The 15,931-nt window shown below is 51.6% G+C and overlaps 7 protein-coding genes across 7 annotated transcripts; 6 read left to right on the top strand and 1 right to left on the bottom strand.

Moving 5' to 3' along the window:
* Window positions 1-358: 358 nt before the first annotated feature.
* On the top strand, window positions 359-1,296 carry POX_a00261 (uncharacterized protein; the record flags this gene model as incomplete). Its single annotated transcript, XM_050109206.1, has 3 exons — window positions 359-466; window positions 579-831; window positions 905-1,296. The coding sequence occupies 3 exons, from the start codon at window positions 359-361 to the stop codon at window positions 1,294-1,296; spliced, it is 753 nt and encodes a 250-aa protein (XP_049972974.1).
* A 671-nt stretch (window positions 1,297-1,967) lies between these two features.
* POX_a00260 (NADPH-dependent diflavin oxidoreductase 1) lies at window positions 1,968-4,110 on the top strand (the record flags this gene model as incomplete). Its single annotated transcript, XM_050109205.1, has 4 exons — window positions 1,968-2,120; window positions 2,204-2,379; window positions 2,451-2,549; window positions 2,619-4,110. The coding sequence occupies 4 exons, from the start codon at window positions 1,968-1,970 to the stop codon at window positions 4,108-4,110; spliced, it is 1,920 nt and encodes a 639-aa protein (XP_049972973.1).
* Window positions 4,111-4,673: 563 nt separating this feature from the next.
* POX_a00259 (Electron transfer flavoprotein subunit beta) lies at window positions 4,674-5,711 on the top strand (the record flags this gene model as incomplete). Its single annotated transcript, XM_050109204.1, has 3 exons — window positions 4,674-4,727; window positions 4,887-5,535; window positions 5,629-5,711. 3 exons carry the CDS (start codon window positions 4,674-4,676, stop codon window positions 5,709-5,711), a joined length of 786 nt encoding a protein of 261 aa, XP_049972972.1.
* A 3,638-nt stretch (window positions 5,712-9,349) lies between these two features.
* Window positions 9,350-11,398, top strand: POX_a00258 (uncharacterized protein; the record flags this gene model as incomplete). Its single annotated transcript, XM_050109203.1, has 1 exon — window positions 9,350-11,398. The coding sequence occupies one exon, from the start codon at window positions 9,350-9,352 to the stop codon at window positions 11,396-11,398; it is 2,049 nt and encodes a 682-aa protein (XP_049972971.1).
* A 350-nt stretch (window positions 11,399-11,748) lies between these two features.
* On the top strand, window positions 11,749-11,964 carry POX_a00257 (uncharacterized protein; the record flags this gene model as incomplete). Its single annotated transcript, XM_050109202.1, has 1 exon — window positions 11,749-11,964. The coding sequence occupies one exon, from the start codon at window positions 11,749-11,751 to the stop codon at window positions 11,962-11,964; it is 216 nt and encodes a 71-aa protein (XP_049972970.1).
* Window positions 11,965-12,540: 576 nt separating this feature from the next.
* Window positions 12,541-14,164, top strand: POX_a00256 (uncharacterized protein; the record flags this gene model as incomplete). Its single annotated transcript, XM_050109201.1, has 4 exons — window positions 12,541-12,805; window positions 12,875-12,976; window positions 13,037-13,346; window positions 13,453-14,164. 4 exons carry the CDS (start codon window positions 12,541-12,543, stop codon window positions 14,162-14,164), a joined length of 1,389 nt encoding a protein of 462 aa, XP_049972969.1.
* A 102-nt stretch (window positions 14,165-14,266) lies between these two features.
* On the bottom strand, window positions 14,267-15,677 carry POX_a00255 (uncharacterized protein; the record flags this gene model as incomplete). Its single annotated transcript, XM_050109200.1, has 2 exons — window positions 14,267-15,394; window positions 15,465-15,677. 2 exons carry the CDS (start codon window positions 15,675-15,677, stop codon window positions 14,267-14,269), a joined length of 1,341 nt encoding a protein of 446 aa, XP_049972968.1.
* Window positions 15,678-15,931: the final 254 nt, after the last annotated feature.

The raw sequence follows: 15,931 nt of genomic DNA, 5'->3' as shown, positions 1-15,931 counted from the left end.
GTCACAAAATTTCATGGCAATATTGAGTCTCGAGTGTCGCTGCAGCTTGGAAAATTTCCTCCATTTACCCTAAAGGACTACATGCACTGTACGATGAATCATGGTTGACCTGCGTCAATCCTGAACTTCGAGATAACCGTACCTTATCTTAGCGCGGGGTCGCGGGACCAAACGATAGCGTCAGATTCTGCCCGGAATCCCCAGTCGGTCATACGGGCGGTGAACCCATGGAAGGTAATTTTTTGGACGCAACTGATTGCTCGCGCGTGGATCACTTCAATTCGAGTATGGCGCTTTGACGTTGCGGCCATAGTGGTAGCTGTATCTTCAATTCACGCTCCAAGGCTCTCGTCTCGAAATGTCGCGCTTCGGAGCGAAAAAGGGAAACCGTGCGCCCGGCGCCGAGTTTACTTGGGATGCAGACCCTGGGGGCGTGCCGGACACTGCTCCCACTCCGCTATATCCGGTATGCTTGAGAAATCCTCCTTTGACCGTCTCTGTGGATCGTTTGCTGCTTCCCGCGAGCTGCCGTATTAGTTCGTGCCAATTTGTTATCTAACAGCAGCTTGACAATCCAGTCCTATGTCGTTCCCCACGCGCGCAAGCTCTCGGAGAAGGAGCAGAAGGAAGTAGACTATTACCGACATTTGCGTGAAAAGTTCCACGAGGGCCCTTATTACTCGGTCCTCGATGTATCCTCTTCAAACGCCAAGAAGGGCAGCGCGGCTCGCGCCAATTTCGATCCTTTCCACGGCATGCCCTCATACTCCGGACGGTATCAGAAGAAGAGAAGGACAATCCCGAAAATTGCGAACATTGGCCGCGACTATGGTAAACGCCGGCCCTTTAACCCCACGCACAAACTGCCCGCAAATACTGATTCATCTTGGTTCCATCCGTATAGAGACGCGATTCTTCCCTCGCGAGTTATGGCAGACCATCATGCCCAATTTTCGTCCCAATGCTTCAATTGATGGGTACCATGCGCAGACTGCTCTGTCGGGTATGAAGCGAGGCTTTGAGGACGACGAGGACGAAGAAGATGAGGCTGCCAAGCGTCGCGCGACTGGAGCAGATGGAGATGACGGCGACGGAGAAGGCAACGAGGACGAATTGTTGGATGGTGACGAGGATGCCGAAGAGGAGATTGTGGATGATGATTTCGAAGACGATGACGATGATATGGGCGGAGACTACAATGCAGAACAATACTTCGACGGTGGTGACGATGAGTATGGAGACGACGGCTTTGGCGATGGTGGAGGTGGTGGCGGCGGCGACGAGGACACCTACTGATGCATGAACTTGAGATACCCTTTCTTCGACATTCTCTGTTCCATATTTCTCCGAAACTCTTCCTTTTCACTGTCGACTAAATTTTTGCGTCCGCCACATTTCTTCAATTTCTGATTTTTGCAGCGCATTCGGTTGTGCAGGAGTTATCAATCTCATATGACATCTATTCAACTTGCGAAACGCCGTGGCCGCTCCAGAGTCCTCAATTTTGACAGTATGCGCTAGGTAGTATTGCTGAAAGTCCCGTGTATACCTCAGCCACAATTATTCACTATCCGAATCTCACGGTTGTGTAAGTCGTGATAACCTAAGGCCGTCGATTGGCTGAGATATAGATGCCTCTTTCAGGCCTTTACCTACTAGACTTTGCGGTGCGGCACGCTTCGCCACCTCAAGTCTGTCACTTTGACTCACAGCGGTAATTCACAACGTTCTCTCAAAGCTCCAGTTAAGTTGCCTGGTTCCTTAAGTGTGTCGAGTTATATCTCAAAGATGTGCCGAGGAACCTACATTTACACCTCCTCCCGTTTGGGCTCCTAGTCGGCGGGACCAATTGATGACGTCAGCCAGCGAGATCGGCCGCACGACCAAAATTGAATGTCTGAGAGGATACTGAGGCTTTGGGACGCAAGCGACCACAAGCGCCTGTGAATCTCGACTAGAACGTCCATATGGCTGCACGGGATACCGATCAGAAACGATCGGTGCTGATTCTGTATGGCACAGAGACTGGCAATGCGCAGGAGGTGGCGGAGGAGCTGGGTGCTATGACAGAACGGCTTAGATTTGCGACGCATCTATCGGAAATGAACCAGGCTAAACCTGTAAGTGCAATGAGGAAACACCGCACTTGCCATGTGATGAAGGAAATTCCAGCGATCATCTGAAGTAACGTATTGCGCTCAAGGATGCGCTTTCGTCGTACACTCTTACTATTCTCGTGGTTTCGACGACTGGACAAGGTGACTTGCCAGCCAATGCCAGATCGTTTTGGAAGTCGCTCTTATTGAAGAAGCTACCGCCAACATTTCTGAATGGAGTCGATTTTGCGGTGTTTGGATTGGGAGACACCTCGTATCCTAAGTTGGTTTCAACCCCTGTCCGACAGGGCTGTCATTAGTCTTGCAGAATTCTGATATGATTATCATTCACAGGTTTAATTGGGCAGCTCGGAAACTGTACAAGCGGCTGCTGCAACTTGGTGCAAACGATATTTACCCAACTGGGGAAGCAGATCAGCAACATCCTGAAGGGTCAGTCGTTCAATTTCTGTCCTTCAGGTCCTATGGAAGGGGTTAATACTAAGGCTGAACTCCTTTTAGTCTTGAGGCCACCTTCATACCATGGATGACAGGTTTCAAAAAACATCTGATGGACAGGCATCCACTTCCGCTTGGCCAGCATCCTATTCCTGATAATGTCCAATTGCCTCCAAAATGGGTATTGCAATGCGATTCATCTGCGAATTCCTCACCAGCGGTAATACCTCAGGCCCAAGGACACTTGACTGCATCAGATGGCTCTTCTGGACCAACTCATCTGGATCATGATATCCGGCCTCTCCCCGAGACAATGACGGCAACCTTGGTCCAGAATGAGCGTGTCACACCGCAGAAGCATTGGCAAGACGTCCGCCGGATAAGTCTCACTGTGCCGGAGTTTTCCCAGTACTCACCTGGTGACATGATCGCCATAACGCCCAAAACATCGCCTGCGGATGTTCAGAGCTTTATCGATCTGATGGACTGGGGTGACCAAGCCGACAAACTTGTCACTCTGCGCGCGGCAGGAAATATCCTTGGCCCATCACCTATACCCGGCTTGGAGGCCTACCCCAACCTCACCCTTCGCTCTCTCCTAAGAGACTATCTTGATATCAAAGCCATTCCGCGACGGTCCTTTTTTTCCTCTATTGCCCACTACACAGAGGACAGCATGCAAAAGGAGCGACTTCTGGAATTCACCAACCCCGAATATATCGACGAGCTGTGGGACTACACGAGCCGGCCGCGGCGCAGCATCCTCGAAGTTTTGCACGAATTTGATACTGTCAAAATCCCTTGGCAGCATGCAGTGTCCGTTTTACCCATCATGCGAGCTCGTCAGTTCAGTATAGCAAGTGGCGGAGAGCGCAAACGAACAAAGGATGGCAAGACACAATTTGAACTTCTCATTGCGATTGTCAAGTACCAGACTGTCATCAAACGAATTCGCGAGGGTGTATGCACCAAATACCTCTCGACGCTCCAACCTGGAAGTACTCTACGCATTCAATTACAGTCGGGTGGGCTCAATTCATCTATACAACAGCTCACGGGCGCGACAGTCCTCATCGGGCCAGGCACCGGTATCGCTCCTCTTCGTTCCATGCTATGGGAAAAGGCAGCTCTGATCCAAGCGTTTCGGGAGCAGAACCCGGGTGTTGGACCCCCGGTCGGCCCTACGGTTCTTCTCTACGGAGGGCGTAATCGCACCGCGGATTTCTTCTACGACGAAGAGTGGGAGGAGCTGAGCAAAGTAATTCCTCTTCAGGTGCTGACTGCCTTCTCGCGTGATCAGCAACAGAAATTCTATGTCCAGGACGTAGTTCGACAGAATCTCTCACTGTTCTATCGCATGCTGCATGACCTGCAAGGTTCTGTCTATATCTGTGGCTCTTCTGGCCGTATGCCGCAAGCTGTGCGAGAAACACTCATTGAAGCGTTCGCAGAGGGCGGTACACCCGAGACTGGTCAAGCATTCACTCGAGCTCAAGCAGAAGAATACCTCGTCGGGATGGAGAAGAGTGGACGATACAAACAAGAAACGTGGTAGAATTGAGAGCACATAGAAAATGCATTGAGAAATCCCATTCTCATCCCCAGGAAAGTTCAATTCGTGCCAAAGTATAGTAAGAAGCCGTAATATTTTAGTCACAGGCTGTAGGCAGGGCTTGCGTCCACTTTTTTCTGAGTTGCTGGTCACCCATATGCTGGCAGGAGTCAGGGTACACTGTATAGCGGGCTGTGACCAAGGGAGGCGAGACGCATTCCAGGTTTGGAAAATTTGAGAATCCAGGTTTTTGTTCTTATTGTCGCAACAAGAATTTCTTCCTCACCGACATATCATAATACTTCGTCTCGCCAGTCTGTGTGGTCCAGAGTTAAAGGAGAGAGAGAGTATGCAACTATGCTTAACCTCGGCAGGGCTGGCGAACGCACGAAGGGCTACACTCGGGCCGCGTCGGCGATTTCAATGTCTTGGCACTCCGTCACCGCAGTCCTCCGTCTCACTCCTCCTCCGAACCTCTCCAACATCAAACCCCGGGCTCGGCTCACTCATCGTTACCCCAGAATTGAAGATCCTCCTTGGGCTTCGACATACCATCAAAAGGCACAATGGCTAGTGGATTACGGATTCTGGTCCCCGTCAAGCGGGTGATTGACTATGCGGTAAGTGTGGCTACACTTTCCGGCGCGCAGGCGACCGGAGATCGGAGAACCCACATGATTGTGAACTGGCCTCATCGGAGTCTTCTTGCGGCACAAATACAGGAATCTACTGCAAGATTGAAGACTAATGCCGGCCTTTGCGCTCTCGAATTGATATAGGTCAAGCCCCGCATCAACAAGGCGCAGACAGGCGTGGAGACCGCCGGTGTCAAGCACTCCCTCAACCCATTTGATGAACTTTCAATTGAAGAGGCCGTTCGATTGCGTGAGCGCAAGGGTCCGCTCAAGGTTGAGAACATCCTCGCCCTTTCCGCCGGTGGACCCAAGACCCCCGATGTCCTGCGCACGGCGATGGCCATGGGTGCCGATCGCGCATTCCACATTGATGTGGGCGATTCCGCAGACGGCGGTCCTGAGCCACTGACCATCGCCAAGTTGTTAAAGGGTGTCGTGGAAAAAGAGAACATCAACCTTGTTTTGCTCGGCAAGCAAGCTATTGACGGCGACCAAGGTCAGACCGGTCAAATGCTTGCTGGTCTGTTGGGATGGCCGCAGGCCACTCAGGCCAGCAAGGTCGAGGTGAAGGATGAGGCTGGTACAGTGGAGATCACCCACGAGGTGGACGGCGGTGTTGAGACGCTCCGCGCCAAGTTGCCTCTGGTGATCACCACTGATCTGCGACTGAACGAGCCCCGCTATGCCAGCCTGCCCAACATCATGAAGGCAAAGAAGAAGCCTTTGGAGAAGAAGACGCTGGCCGACTTTGGCGTCGAGGACACTCGCCGATTGAAGACTCTGAAGGTTACTGGTATGTTTGTCCCCTCCCCAAAAAGAGAATCCCTGGCTTGTGAAGCCCCTCTCCCTTGCGCCTTGTCACACATGCTTACTTATTTCTCATTAGAACCTCCTGCTCGGAGCGGTGGTGGCAAGGTTGAGGATGTGGATGGTCTTGTCTCCAAGCTCAAGGAACTCGGGGCGCTGTAAGATATGCAATGTCCGTGGTTGTTTCCATGTTTGCAATTCGTGTTTGTCTTCCATCCTCCGCCCCTTATATACCAACCATCATCCATTTAGATTTGGATAGTGTACCATTTTGCCGCAACTGATGCCTGTTCATGACGATCCTGGCTAGCGGAACATTTTTTTGTGCTGCGGTCAATTAAGAAAATGCAAACATAGCAAGACTTTCTTACAAGAACTATGTCGAAACACTTATCAGAACCGGGCAGGCAAAAAAAAGTTCACCCGTAGGAACCAGTCCCTTGCGCAGCCAAGTTCCATATGCCAGGGCTGCCTGCAATGAAATCGCAGGTCGATCTCTATGCCCTTTGATATTAAGTTTGATATTAGCGTCTGGATATAGCCCTTGAAATGGATCTTCATCCACGTCTTGGGGGGGGGGGTACCGTCTAGGCCAAATTTCTTTCCACGACAAAGTGTCTCATCGAGTTAGACACGTATATTATCAGCTTGGCTCCGTCCCTCGGTGATCGGTACAAGGCTTAGTTTGGTGGATATCAATCTCGATTCAGAGTCCCGTCTACCTCGGGGTTCCATGAATGCCCAGACGATGCTCCCGTCTGGACCCATCACCGATTGAGGTATCCTCGTCGTATCAGTCGGCGGTTGTCGGTTTTACATCAAAGTTCTGGGATGATTTAGGTAGTTGCCCGAGAAGTTTGATTGGCCCATTGGTATAGTCACTGTCCAGGAAAACACTTGACGATATCAATATTACAGTAGTAGATTTGTATTTCACAATAAAGAAAAGACCTGAGTTGCAGTGCTTCCCCCAGCGCCCCGAACGGGATGAATTGGGTAGAATCGTTCCTTTTCGCTCGAACATCACTACAGAGCATGGAACGAATGGTGAAGTGGAGTGTCCCGGTTTTCGGAGGTTCATAACCATCTCAAATGTATGGATGTCTTTATAGCAAACAGTCCTATATCCATCGAGCTCCCATGGCCGAAGAAAAGGTAAACGGATCATCCAAGCGATGATGAAGCTTTAGGTCCAAGACGTCCACAAGCCCAAGTTACCCCGCCGACTATACATGAGCAGAAGCTAGAAACTGACAGTGATTGGAGGTGTTTATCCGATTCACGCAATAGAGGAATCGAATCGCTCGTGCTAGATAGCTCTGTGTGTCCGGGTCTTCAACCCGTCAGCCTTTCGTCGGCCAGGCCGGAGACCTAGAACACGTGGAGGATAACTCGGTGCTCACCCTCCAATAGTTTTTTTTTCGGCTTGACGAGCACGCACACACGCATCGAATGAGAACTTGTTACTTTGGTCAACGCTGCAGAACAGGTTTCCTTCCGGGCATTTTCCACCGACCGGCGCTCTGGCGGTGCGGGGTTGGCCTCAACTTCGATGGGTGTTGCCCTGGGGCCGAATGGGCCTCGGATGGGAAAAAAAGGGATTTCTGCCCTGGACCTGGAACTGGTCGTCTTGTTTTGTTAGGAAGGCAGAAGAGAGGGGCTTGAGTAAAAGGTGTTAGTTGAAGCATGTCTGAGGTGTGCGTCTGCTGATCCAAGGAAAATCAGATGGGTCATTTAGGCGCGACCCATCAATATGGATTGTGTTGTTTGAAGGGAGGAGAAATCTGTCTATTGCGCCACTGGGCAGTGTCCTGCGAGATTGTTGTTCATAATGGACTTTGGTAGATTCAAGTGCATGGACTTGAGCGTGATACATGTATTGATATATATTTAATCAACGTGAAGTGACTGTGTGAGTGGGAATAGAGGATTGGTTGCAAGTGATGAAGAGCTGGTGTTGACATTTAACTCTTTCAAGAAAGGATCAAGTTGATTCAAGCGCATGGACCATATGAAGGAACCCAGGTGGAAGTCAAATGCCTGTGTCGGCATGAAAACTAGGTACGCCATTAAGAATCACTTCAGGTACCCGAAGTAGTTGCCCCCTGAATACTCTTTTGGTGACCCAAATTATGGCCGCATTGTTGAGGTCTTTGTCGACGCCCTCTGCATCGGACAGCCCAAGGAGAGACAAGCACTCGATGACGGTACCAGACAAATAGTGTCTCCCCGGTGGATCCTCCCGAGATTAAAGAAGGGTTTTTTTTTTCCTTCTCTCTCCCTCATCCTTCTTGGAAAATATAACAACTGCCCCACTCAGAGCTCGATCGCTTTTCATGACTAGTGTGGATTTTGATGCCTTGGCGTCTCAACCAATCGGATTGAGCCATGGCAATAGGCCTGCACAACCATAGTGTCATGATCGAAGGCCAAAAGATTGATTTGATTTCCACGAGGCGCAAAGCGGAGGCATTGTGATCTATCGCAGGGCGCAATTCGTGGGAACCGGAGCGGCATGAACTCACCATCACAATTCACCTGCAAAGTGGGATCTGAATAATCATCCTTCACGTCGGGGCGGGCGACGTTTCAGCGATGGACGTGGCAGAGAGGAACGTCCCAACCACGAATTGATCGTGTGTGTTGATATTGACAGGATAAGCAAAAGGGTGAATTTATTATCATTTTATTTTTCTCTCCTTTTTTTTTTCTGTGTTTTAGAACATGACCTGCAAGGCCCAAGGTCCGAGATGCCCGCCGGAGAGTCGATGACGTCTTTCCGCGCGTTCCATGGGCCAGGGTTTCTGGCGCTGGACGATGCATTGAAGTCGACTTGCTGCCCACGCCACTTCTGCAATACCCAAAGGGGCACAACTCCCGCCTTTTCCGTCTGACCCGTTCCATCGTGTCGCCTTCTAGTCCGTGGTCATCTCCTGCCTTTCGTGGCTCCGTCAGACATGCTCCAACGCTTCTTATAACTCGGGCCTCGGGCGCTCACCATTGATGTCACCCAATTTTCTTCGCTCCTTCCACCCGTCTAGTAAAGAGTGACTCTGTAGATCGTCCCGGTGCCCAAGACAAGCGCCAGTGGCCGTGATCGCTGGCATCTTGTGGAATCAATTCTTCACATACGGAGAACATTTACGATTGTGTGCGGATCTGCCGTTCAATCTCCACCTCCGTGGTAAGTTTTGTATCTTTGCCTCAAGAGTGATTGACATTCCAGTCCTTTTTTGCTGGCGCCGAGGGGAGTTTTCCAACGAACTGCGAGGTTCGTGAAGCACAAGGGAACCAATGGAGATGGTTGCGTCGGCAGCTCGCTGTCACGACCGAGTGCAATGCGCAGTTTTCCATCATTCCACTCAAAAAAATCACAATCGCCTCTCGACTGACCATGAAAATCTCCAGACGAATCCCCGTTTCTTGTGCTGTCAAGCGCTGTCAACTCCTGTCAAGGCAAGATCCAATCGACCTGTCACATTCCTGCTCGCTCACAGTTTCCGGCGACCGAACCGCCGGATTCTTCTTCGAAGCCTAATCGGACTGTGTCTCCATTCGCCCATTCAACATTCCAGATCAGCCGGCGAAGTAAATTTGCGGGTCCATCGGGAGCTGTTTGCAGCACGAGTCTCCACGTTAGCAAAAAGCGAATGCACCAGATATAGAGTCTTCCAGTGAGTGTGCGCGGTAGAGTTTTCAATCAACTCCCCTCCAGGACTGCCTGCTACGAGCCTAGCGAGATCAAGCGCCGACTCTCCCCCCCCCCCCCCCCTCTCCATCAATCCTCAAGAGGAGCAGCCATGTCTGCCTGGGAGAAGACGAAACGGTTCTCGAAGAAGGGCTTCGATAAGGCCTGGGACACCGTCGACAAATTAGGTGCCCCTGTCAATCGACTTTCCAACCGACTTGGTGCTGAGGCCTTTTGGCCCATGGCCATCGACAAGGAAAGCGACAAGGCGGCGCGGATCTTGCGCAGCTTCTGCAAAGATGGCTTCTATGCGCCCGAGTCCACGGAAACGACCGACGAGAATGGCAAGATCAATCGACCGACCGGGAAGCAGCGAGTGATCAAGAAGATTCCCTCGACCGTGATCAAGAATGCCAAAGGATTGGCCATCTTTACCACGATGAGGACGGGCCTTTGGATCAGTGGCTCGGGAGGCAGTGGTGTCCTCCTCGGCCGGATACCAGAGACGGGAGAATGGAGTCCGCCCTCGGGCATCATGCTACACACCGCCGGGGTGGGATTTCTGGCCGGCGTCGATATCTACGACTGTGTGGTCGTCATCAACACCTATGAGGCACTGGAGGCGTTCAAGACGCTGCGCTGCACGCTTGGGGGCGAGATCAGCGCGGCGGCGGGGCCTGTCGGAATGGGTGGAGTGCTGGAATCAGAAGTTCACAAACGACGCGCGCCCATCTGGACATACATGAAAAGTAAAGGACTCTACGCCGGAGTGGCCGTGGACGGAACGATCATCATCGAGCGAACAGATGAAAACGAGAAGTTCTACGGGGAACGGATCTCGGTGACCGACATTTTGGCTGGCAAAGCCCGCCACCCACCACCATCTATCAAGACCCTCTTGCAAACGATCAAAGCGGCCCAAGGAGACACGGATGTGGACGAGAGTCTGGTGCCTCCTCCGGGTCAGACCCCCGGTGATCTGGAGGTGGCCTCTCACGACGAGCAGCTGTTTGGTGTCCCCGACAGAGACGACCCGGATCCGTACGGCGTGAAGGCACTGGAGGCCGAGGGGATGTTCATCCGCGAGGCCGGCTCAAAGGTGAGGCCAAGTCATGAAGTTTTTGAATTTCGGCCCAATCCAAGTAGCCCCTTGTACGCCACTTTTTCGCGGCGCAGCCACGACAGCTCGCCGCGCAACAGTTGGCGAACAAGCATGCAGAGCTACGTGAGCGTGGACCGTGGCACTCAAACAGAGGACGTGTCGCTAACTGTGCGCACGTCTGTAGACCGAGCGTCAGCGTCCGCACTAAGCCAGAGAACATCCATGCATGAGCCCCGTGCAGATCCGTGGGATGATCAAGAGGCAGCCAAGGGCGGGTGGGACACGATACCGCTGCATGGAGGCGCGAGCGAAGAAAAGTTGAAGGAGGAAGATGGCAAGGACATGGACGGTTCAAAAGGCGTGGAACGGGTGGATGAGGAGAGAGGCAGAAACGATTCGTTTGTCGACTTGGACGACTACGAAGTTCATGAAGTCTCCAATGCCACGGTGACCCGGCCAGAGACTCCTCGCGAAGACCGCGCGGAGGCCGTCGAGTCGCGTCGCTTGTCACCGACCTTCACTCGAGCCAAGCTGGTCACCATCAATAAGCGGCACACTCCTCCTGCTCTTCCTCCTCGTCACCCTCGACACACTTGGGGCTCCGGCTCCAGTCATGAGTCCACCTCCCCGACTGCGCTTTCCCACACCAGCCGTAGCACCGAGCAAACAGAGACCATTGCCGAGGATCGTGAAGACAATGAGAAGTCTGACGAGTCGGCTTCACTGCCCTCCAACGCGGTGAAAACCCTTCAGACTAGTACGGCGGTGCCTGTGGTCGTGAATGAAGATGACCTTGTGGACTCCGATGCCGAATTCCATGCCGATAAAGAGGAGTTTCTCTCTGCTCATGGTGACGAGGAGACTGAGATGGAGTCGCATGCTCTTGCTGAGCAAGCGCCTGCATCGACGGAGGCGACTGGAGATGGGGATCTTGCAGGAGCTGAACAAGTCCTGAGCCAGCTCGAGAAGCGATTCCCATCTCCCAAAGTCGAAGCCCAGATTGAGAAATTGGGTATCAGCAATACGTCTTTGGAGAACGAGCGACAAACGCATTCTTGAACACACCAAAAAAAAATCAAAACAAAAACAGAATCGACTTGTCTTTCAGGGCCTTTCACACAGACGAGCCAACAAACGTCTCAATTCTCCTGTCCCGTCCCTCAACTCTTCTTGACCAAGGACCAATAAGCTTCTTGAGCCTCATCACGTCTCATCAGTCCCTCTGGTCCGCTCTTTCTTCCTACAATGATCATCTTTCCGCTTAGCCTATGTGATACCTGGTCTGATTTTTGCAGCTGGTCTTGGAGTCTCTCTCTCTTTTTTGTTCTTCTTTTGATACCACAGTCGGCTTTCCTTTCGGACAAATGTTTTGTTTTCGGGGGGGTTATTAGTCGGGGCTCATTCTACACATGCATTCCGTTGATGTCTTCATAAAAGACCTTGGTACTGGCCGGGTTTCTTATTATGCTTCTTGGCGAGATTCAAATTATTCATTATGCATTAGATTGATTGTTAGCTGCTACCCTCGCACGTTCCTCAAATCATCAAATTGCTACCACAACGTTATTTATTGGAAGAGAACCTTCTCAGGAACTGCCAAAGGTATCTTGTTCTTGGACTGTTGAATGTTCGGTTTTTGGCACTTTTCGAAATATGCCTCTTTGCTTAAACGATTAGCGACGTTACCGCAAGTCTCACAAGTACCTTTCCTCTCCACAAATACAATAGGTTAATTGATGGCTTTCTAGAGTGTGGTGTTGTTTCCCATGAGGGTCTCGCCAACAACCTTATGTGAGCCAAGATGGCGCGATAAGGAAGGACGACGCTTAAAGGCGTGTCCGGCCCGCCACACTGTGAACGGGATCAGCCTTCCCCTGAATACACTAGACCACGCTCCTTTGAAAGTGAGGAATGGCGATCGGAAGTGTTTTAGCACTTTCTTCATTGTAAACTTGAAACTTATTGATAACCAATCTACTGGCATCAGATCTCCCAACACGTGAGTGTGCCCGGACAAAGAGGCGGGGGGATGTCAGCTGATACAAACGACAACTAGTGTCCCTGTCGTCTACCAATAGCGCCCCCTGCATCGTCTGTGCAATCGGAGTCGTGATCGCCTGGACGCTTTCAAAAAGAAGAGACCCTCCAGATAGTCCTGACATGTTGCGAGTATAGCATGAATCCATCACCCGTCCGTCACCATGGCTTTGCAGTTCATCGACCAGAGCCCTAGTGGGATAGGAATCTCCGACAGGCGTCTCATCCGCTCCCATGTTATGCGAGGCAAGAATGCCGGGAAGCAACGCCAATCCACCAAGAAGCAAAAGAGTATCGCCGAGCTCAAGTCCTTCTTGAGCACTTCAGGATCAGGGCATGTGATGCTGCGTCAAGTGCTTTGGGGCGATTTGTGCCTTACTTCGTTCCCTCAAGAGCTCGACTCCGAGTCCACGGCACTCTTGCATCGGTGTACGCTGCCCTGACTGTTCGGCTGGCCATTTCACATACCCTCATGTCTGACAAAAATGGCAATCATAGGGTTCTTTGACATAAGTGATGCGTTGTTCCCACCGCAGTTTTGTACCAAATTCGACATTATCAAGTCAATCTGGGTTAACTATATTCTAGCAGATGAAGCATGTGAGTGATAGAATCGCCCGGCCGATCCATGTAGCACCGTTGACCACCAAAAATGGACAGATTTTCATAGCACGTTGGCTATATCCGCGTCTTACGTCGACTTCCGCCGACGTAGGTCAACAATATCGTCCAAAACCCTTCACCACATCACCCAGGCATATGCCTTGGTCAATATGAAACTTTCTGGTCCCTTCTCTGTTTCCGACAGCGCCATAGCCGCCGTGGTCAGCCTCGCCATCTATCAGCAAGTGCATCGCCAACCTACAACGGGACTAGTGCATCTCCACGGGCTCCATCGCATGATCCAGCTGCGGGGTGGGATCACCCGGCTGATGCAGGAAAATCGGGCGCTAGCACTGAAGCCGTTGAGGTATGTAAAAGTGCTTGATTTCACGACGTGCATTGAATTTGCCTGGGATTTGCAATGTGATTCGCTTCTGCATGGCACTTTGTGGTTTCGGTCTAACGATTTTCAGGCTCGATGTCGAATTGGCAATGCAAATGGGCACCCCAACCCTGTTCTGTGGCAACGAAGTGCCCGTTCAACCGATCCTATGCGACCCCGACGTCAGCAGCGGACCGTTCTCCAAAGCAGCTTCCTGGATGCCACTCATCATGCTCAATCTATTAAGCTTCTCAAGGCTGCTCAACGAGGTGGAAACAAGACAGAAACTGAAGCTAAATCCTCTTGACTATACTGAGACACTTCTATTCCTCCTTTATCGCCTTGTAGAGATCTCGCGTCTCGGGCAACCCTCTACCAAGCGTGGAGGACTCTACGGCAACGTCACAAACCTTACGATGCTGGCATTTATGACCACATTGCTGCCCGAGTACACCCGTGATGGATCTAGTGGCACCCTTCTTTCTGATCGTCTGGGAAGCGCCATACAAGACCTTTGTGTCATAGAGTCGGAGTCTTTGGGCTGTAATCCTCCTCTACTCTTGTGGGTTCTTTTGATGAGTGGGATATCCGTGCTCAATCCTCAACACTATCACTGGCTCTTGCCATTAATTGCCGACACATGTGAGAGACTGAAGCTGAACAACTGGGCTGTCATTCAGCAGCAGCTAGGTCAGTTTCCTTGGATATTCGCGTTGCATGAAGCTCCCGGCCACCGCTTATGGGAGGAGACACGACTGAGAAGCAGAACGATTTCATGGGAGACTTCAGCACGAGATTCATGAATCAAGCCAATCCACATCATTGTAAAATGCTTCTGGAGATTTACAAGGGCAATGTGACATTCTGGGATTTTTGGCCTTTCATTGACCTTCTGGCGTATTTCATTAGATGCTCGCATATCGATCCTTGTGGTACAGCTCAGGAGAGATGTATGACTTAATGTCCGGCTCTCCCTTCTGAGAACACTGGTAGCTAATGTAGACATGCATTCCCTTGCCGTTCGCCAGCCCCCTGTGCTCGGCAAGTTTCTCAAGCATGCCAAGGTACGCATCGCAATACGTGCCACGGCCATGTGCGTGCATCCAGGCCATCAAATTACGAGCAATGGTGAGGTCATCCGCACCGTACTTGCGAGTGGTCAAGTAAAACTTGACCTCAGGCCTGCCGCTTGAAGGGGCAATATCAAAGAAGTAGATAAACCCCTCGCACAAAGCCTCGAAATCCTTCCACGTGCTACCACCGCTGGTTGCCTCGACAGAAATCTCCTGCTCCTCGGGGAAATCCGCCGGTAGGCCCAAGACGGCGAGGATCATGGAACGCAAGTCTTGCAGGCTCTCCTCGGCGATGTGGCAAATTCCGCCCATTGTCATGATTTTGCGGACCGACTTGAAGCTGGTATGGGCGGACGTGAAGTACATCTTCAGGCGGGACTTTGATGGTTCCACGTTATCCATGCCCATGACATTAGGCTTCATCAGCTTGCCCTCGGAGCTGGTGGTTAGGAAGTGCATTAGGGCATCTCTGCCTGGATGACCTTGGCCGGGGTTCAGCTTGACGATTGCATCGTCCCATTCCTGCAGGGTGGCAGGATCGCCTCCCATGAACAGCTTTCTCGCCAGGAAGTACGACTTGAGTCCGAAGCTGGCCTTTTTGTTGTACTCGACGGCGTGCATCAGAGTGGTGGCGGGTGGCTCGCCGGCTTCCAGCTCCTTGGCATAAAACTCTCTGTCGGGACGGTAAATTTCCGCCAGGAAGTAACGAAACCATGAGTAATCCGTTGCAGGAAGGACCTGGGTCACCTTGTCCATATAGTCCAGTGATGGATCATGATTTAGTGGATCGGATGCCGTGCCCGAGTCCTTGCCGATTGCCTCCCACGAGTAGCGGATATCCGGCTCGCCGGTTGTGGTGTTCCACTTCCAGGAGTACTCTAGAGGCGAGCCATCATAGGCAATTAAAGACTTGAACACGGGCGTCCCATCAGGCTTTGGTACCGGTCCCAATCGGGGTACCTTGGAGTCTCGTCAACATCAGCTTGCCACTGTCATGCAGTGACATGTCAAAAGTGCCAAAATTGCTTACAATCCAGTGATAGTGGAAGAGAAGCACCTCGTATTGCTTCTCAATCGAGTATCCAGCCGCATCGATCATCACTGCGAGATGATATCCAGTGAGGTTCCACCAGAACTGGACATCTTTGTTCTCCGCGTGCGGAAGACATTTCTTCACCAGCGAGTTCCACACCTTGAGCGGCGGCGTAGTCTCAATCAGCGGCTGTGTGGCAAGAGCTGGCATTTTACTTGTTCATAAAACGAAAAAAGACGGCTTTGAAGTGCACACTCTTCTTTGCAGAGTTTCCTAGTCCTTCATATAGCGCGAGTGCGACCGCAGGCCGTGTCTTGGTCGGCACGACTTGGACGTGAGCTGGCAATGGCCCCGAGTCATCTTGCTAAGGGCTTTGAAGATATGATCTTCGTGCAAAGCACCTCAACGCAATGGCCGAATCCGCTCCAGCCGACTTATCAAGGCTGATGTTGACGGACCGCGAA

Source organism: Penicillium oxalicum, chromosome I, assembly GCF_001723175.1.
Source record: "Penicillium oxalicum strain HP7-1 chromosome I, whole genome shotgun sequence".
Taxonomy (NCBI): Eukaryota; Fungi; Ascomycota; class Eurotiomycetes; order Eurotiales; family Aspergillaceae; genus Penicillium; species Penicillium oxalicum.
This window is presented reverse-complemented; position numbering and strand designations above follow the sequence as displayed.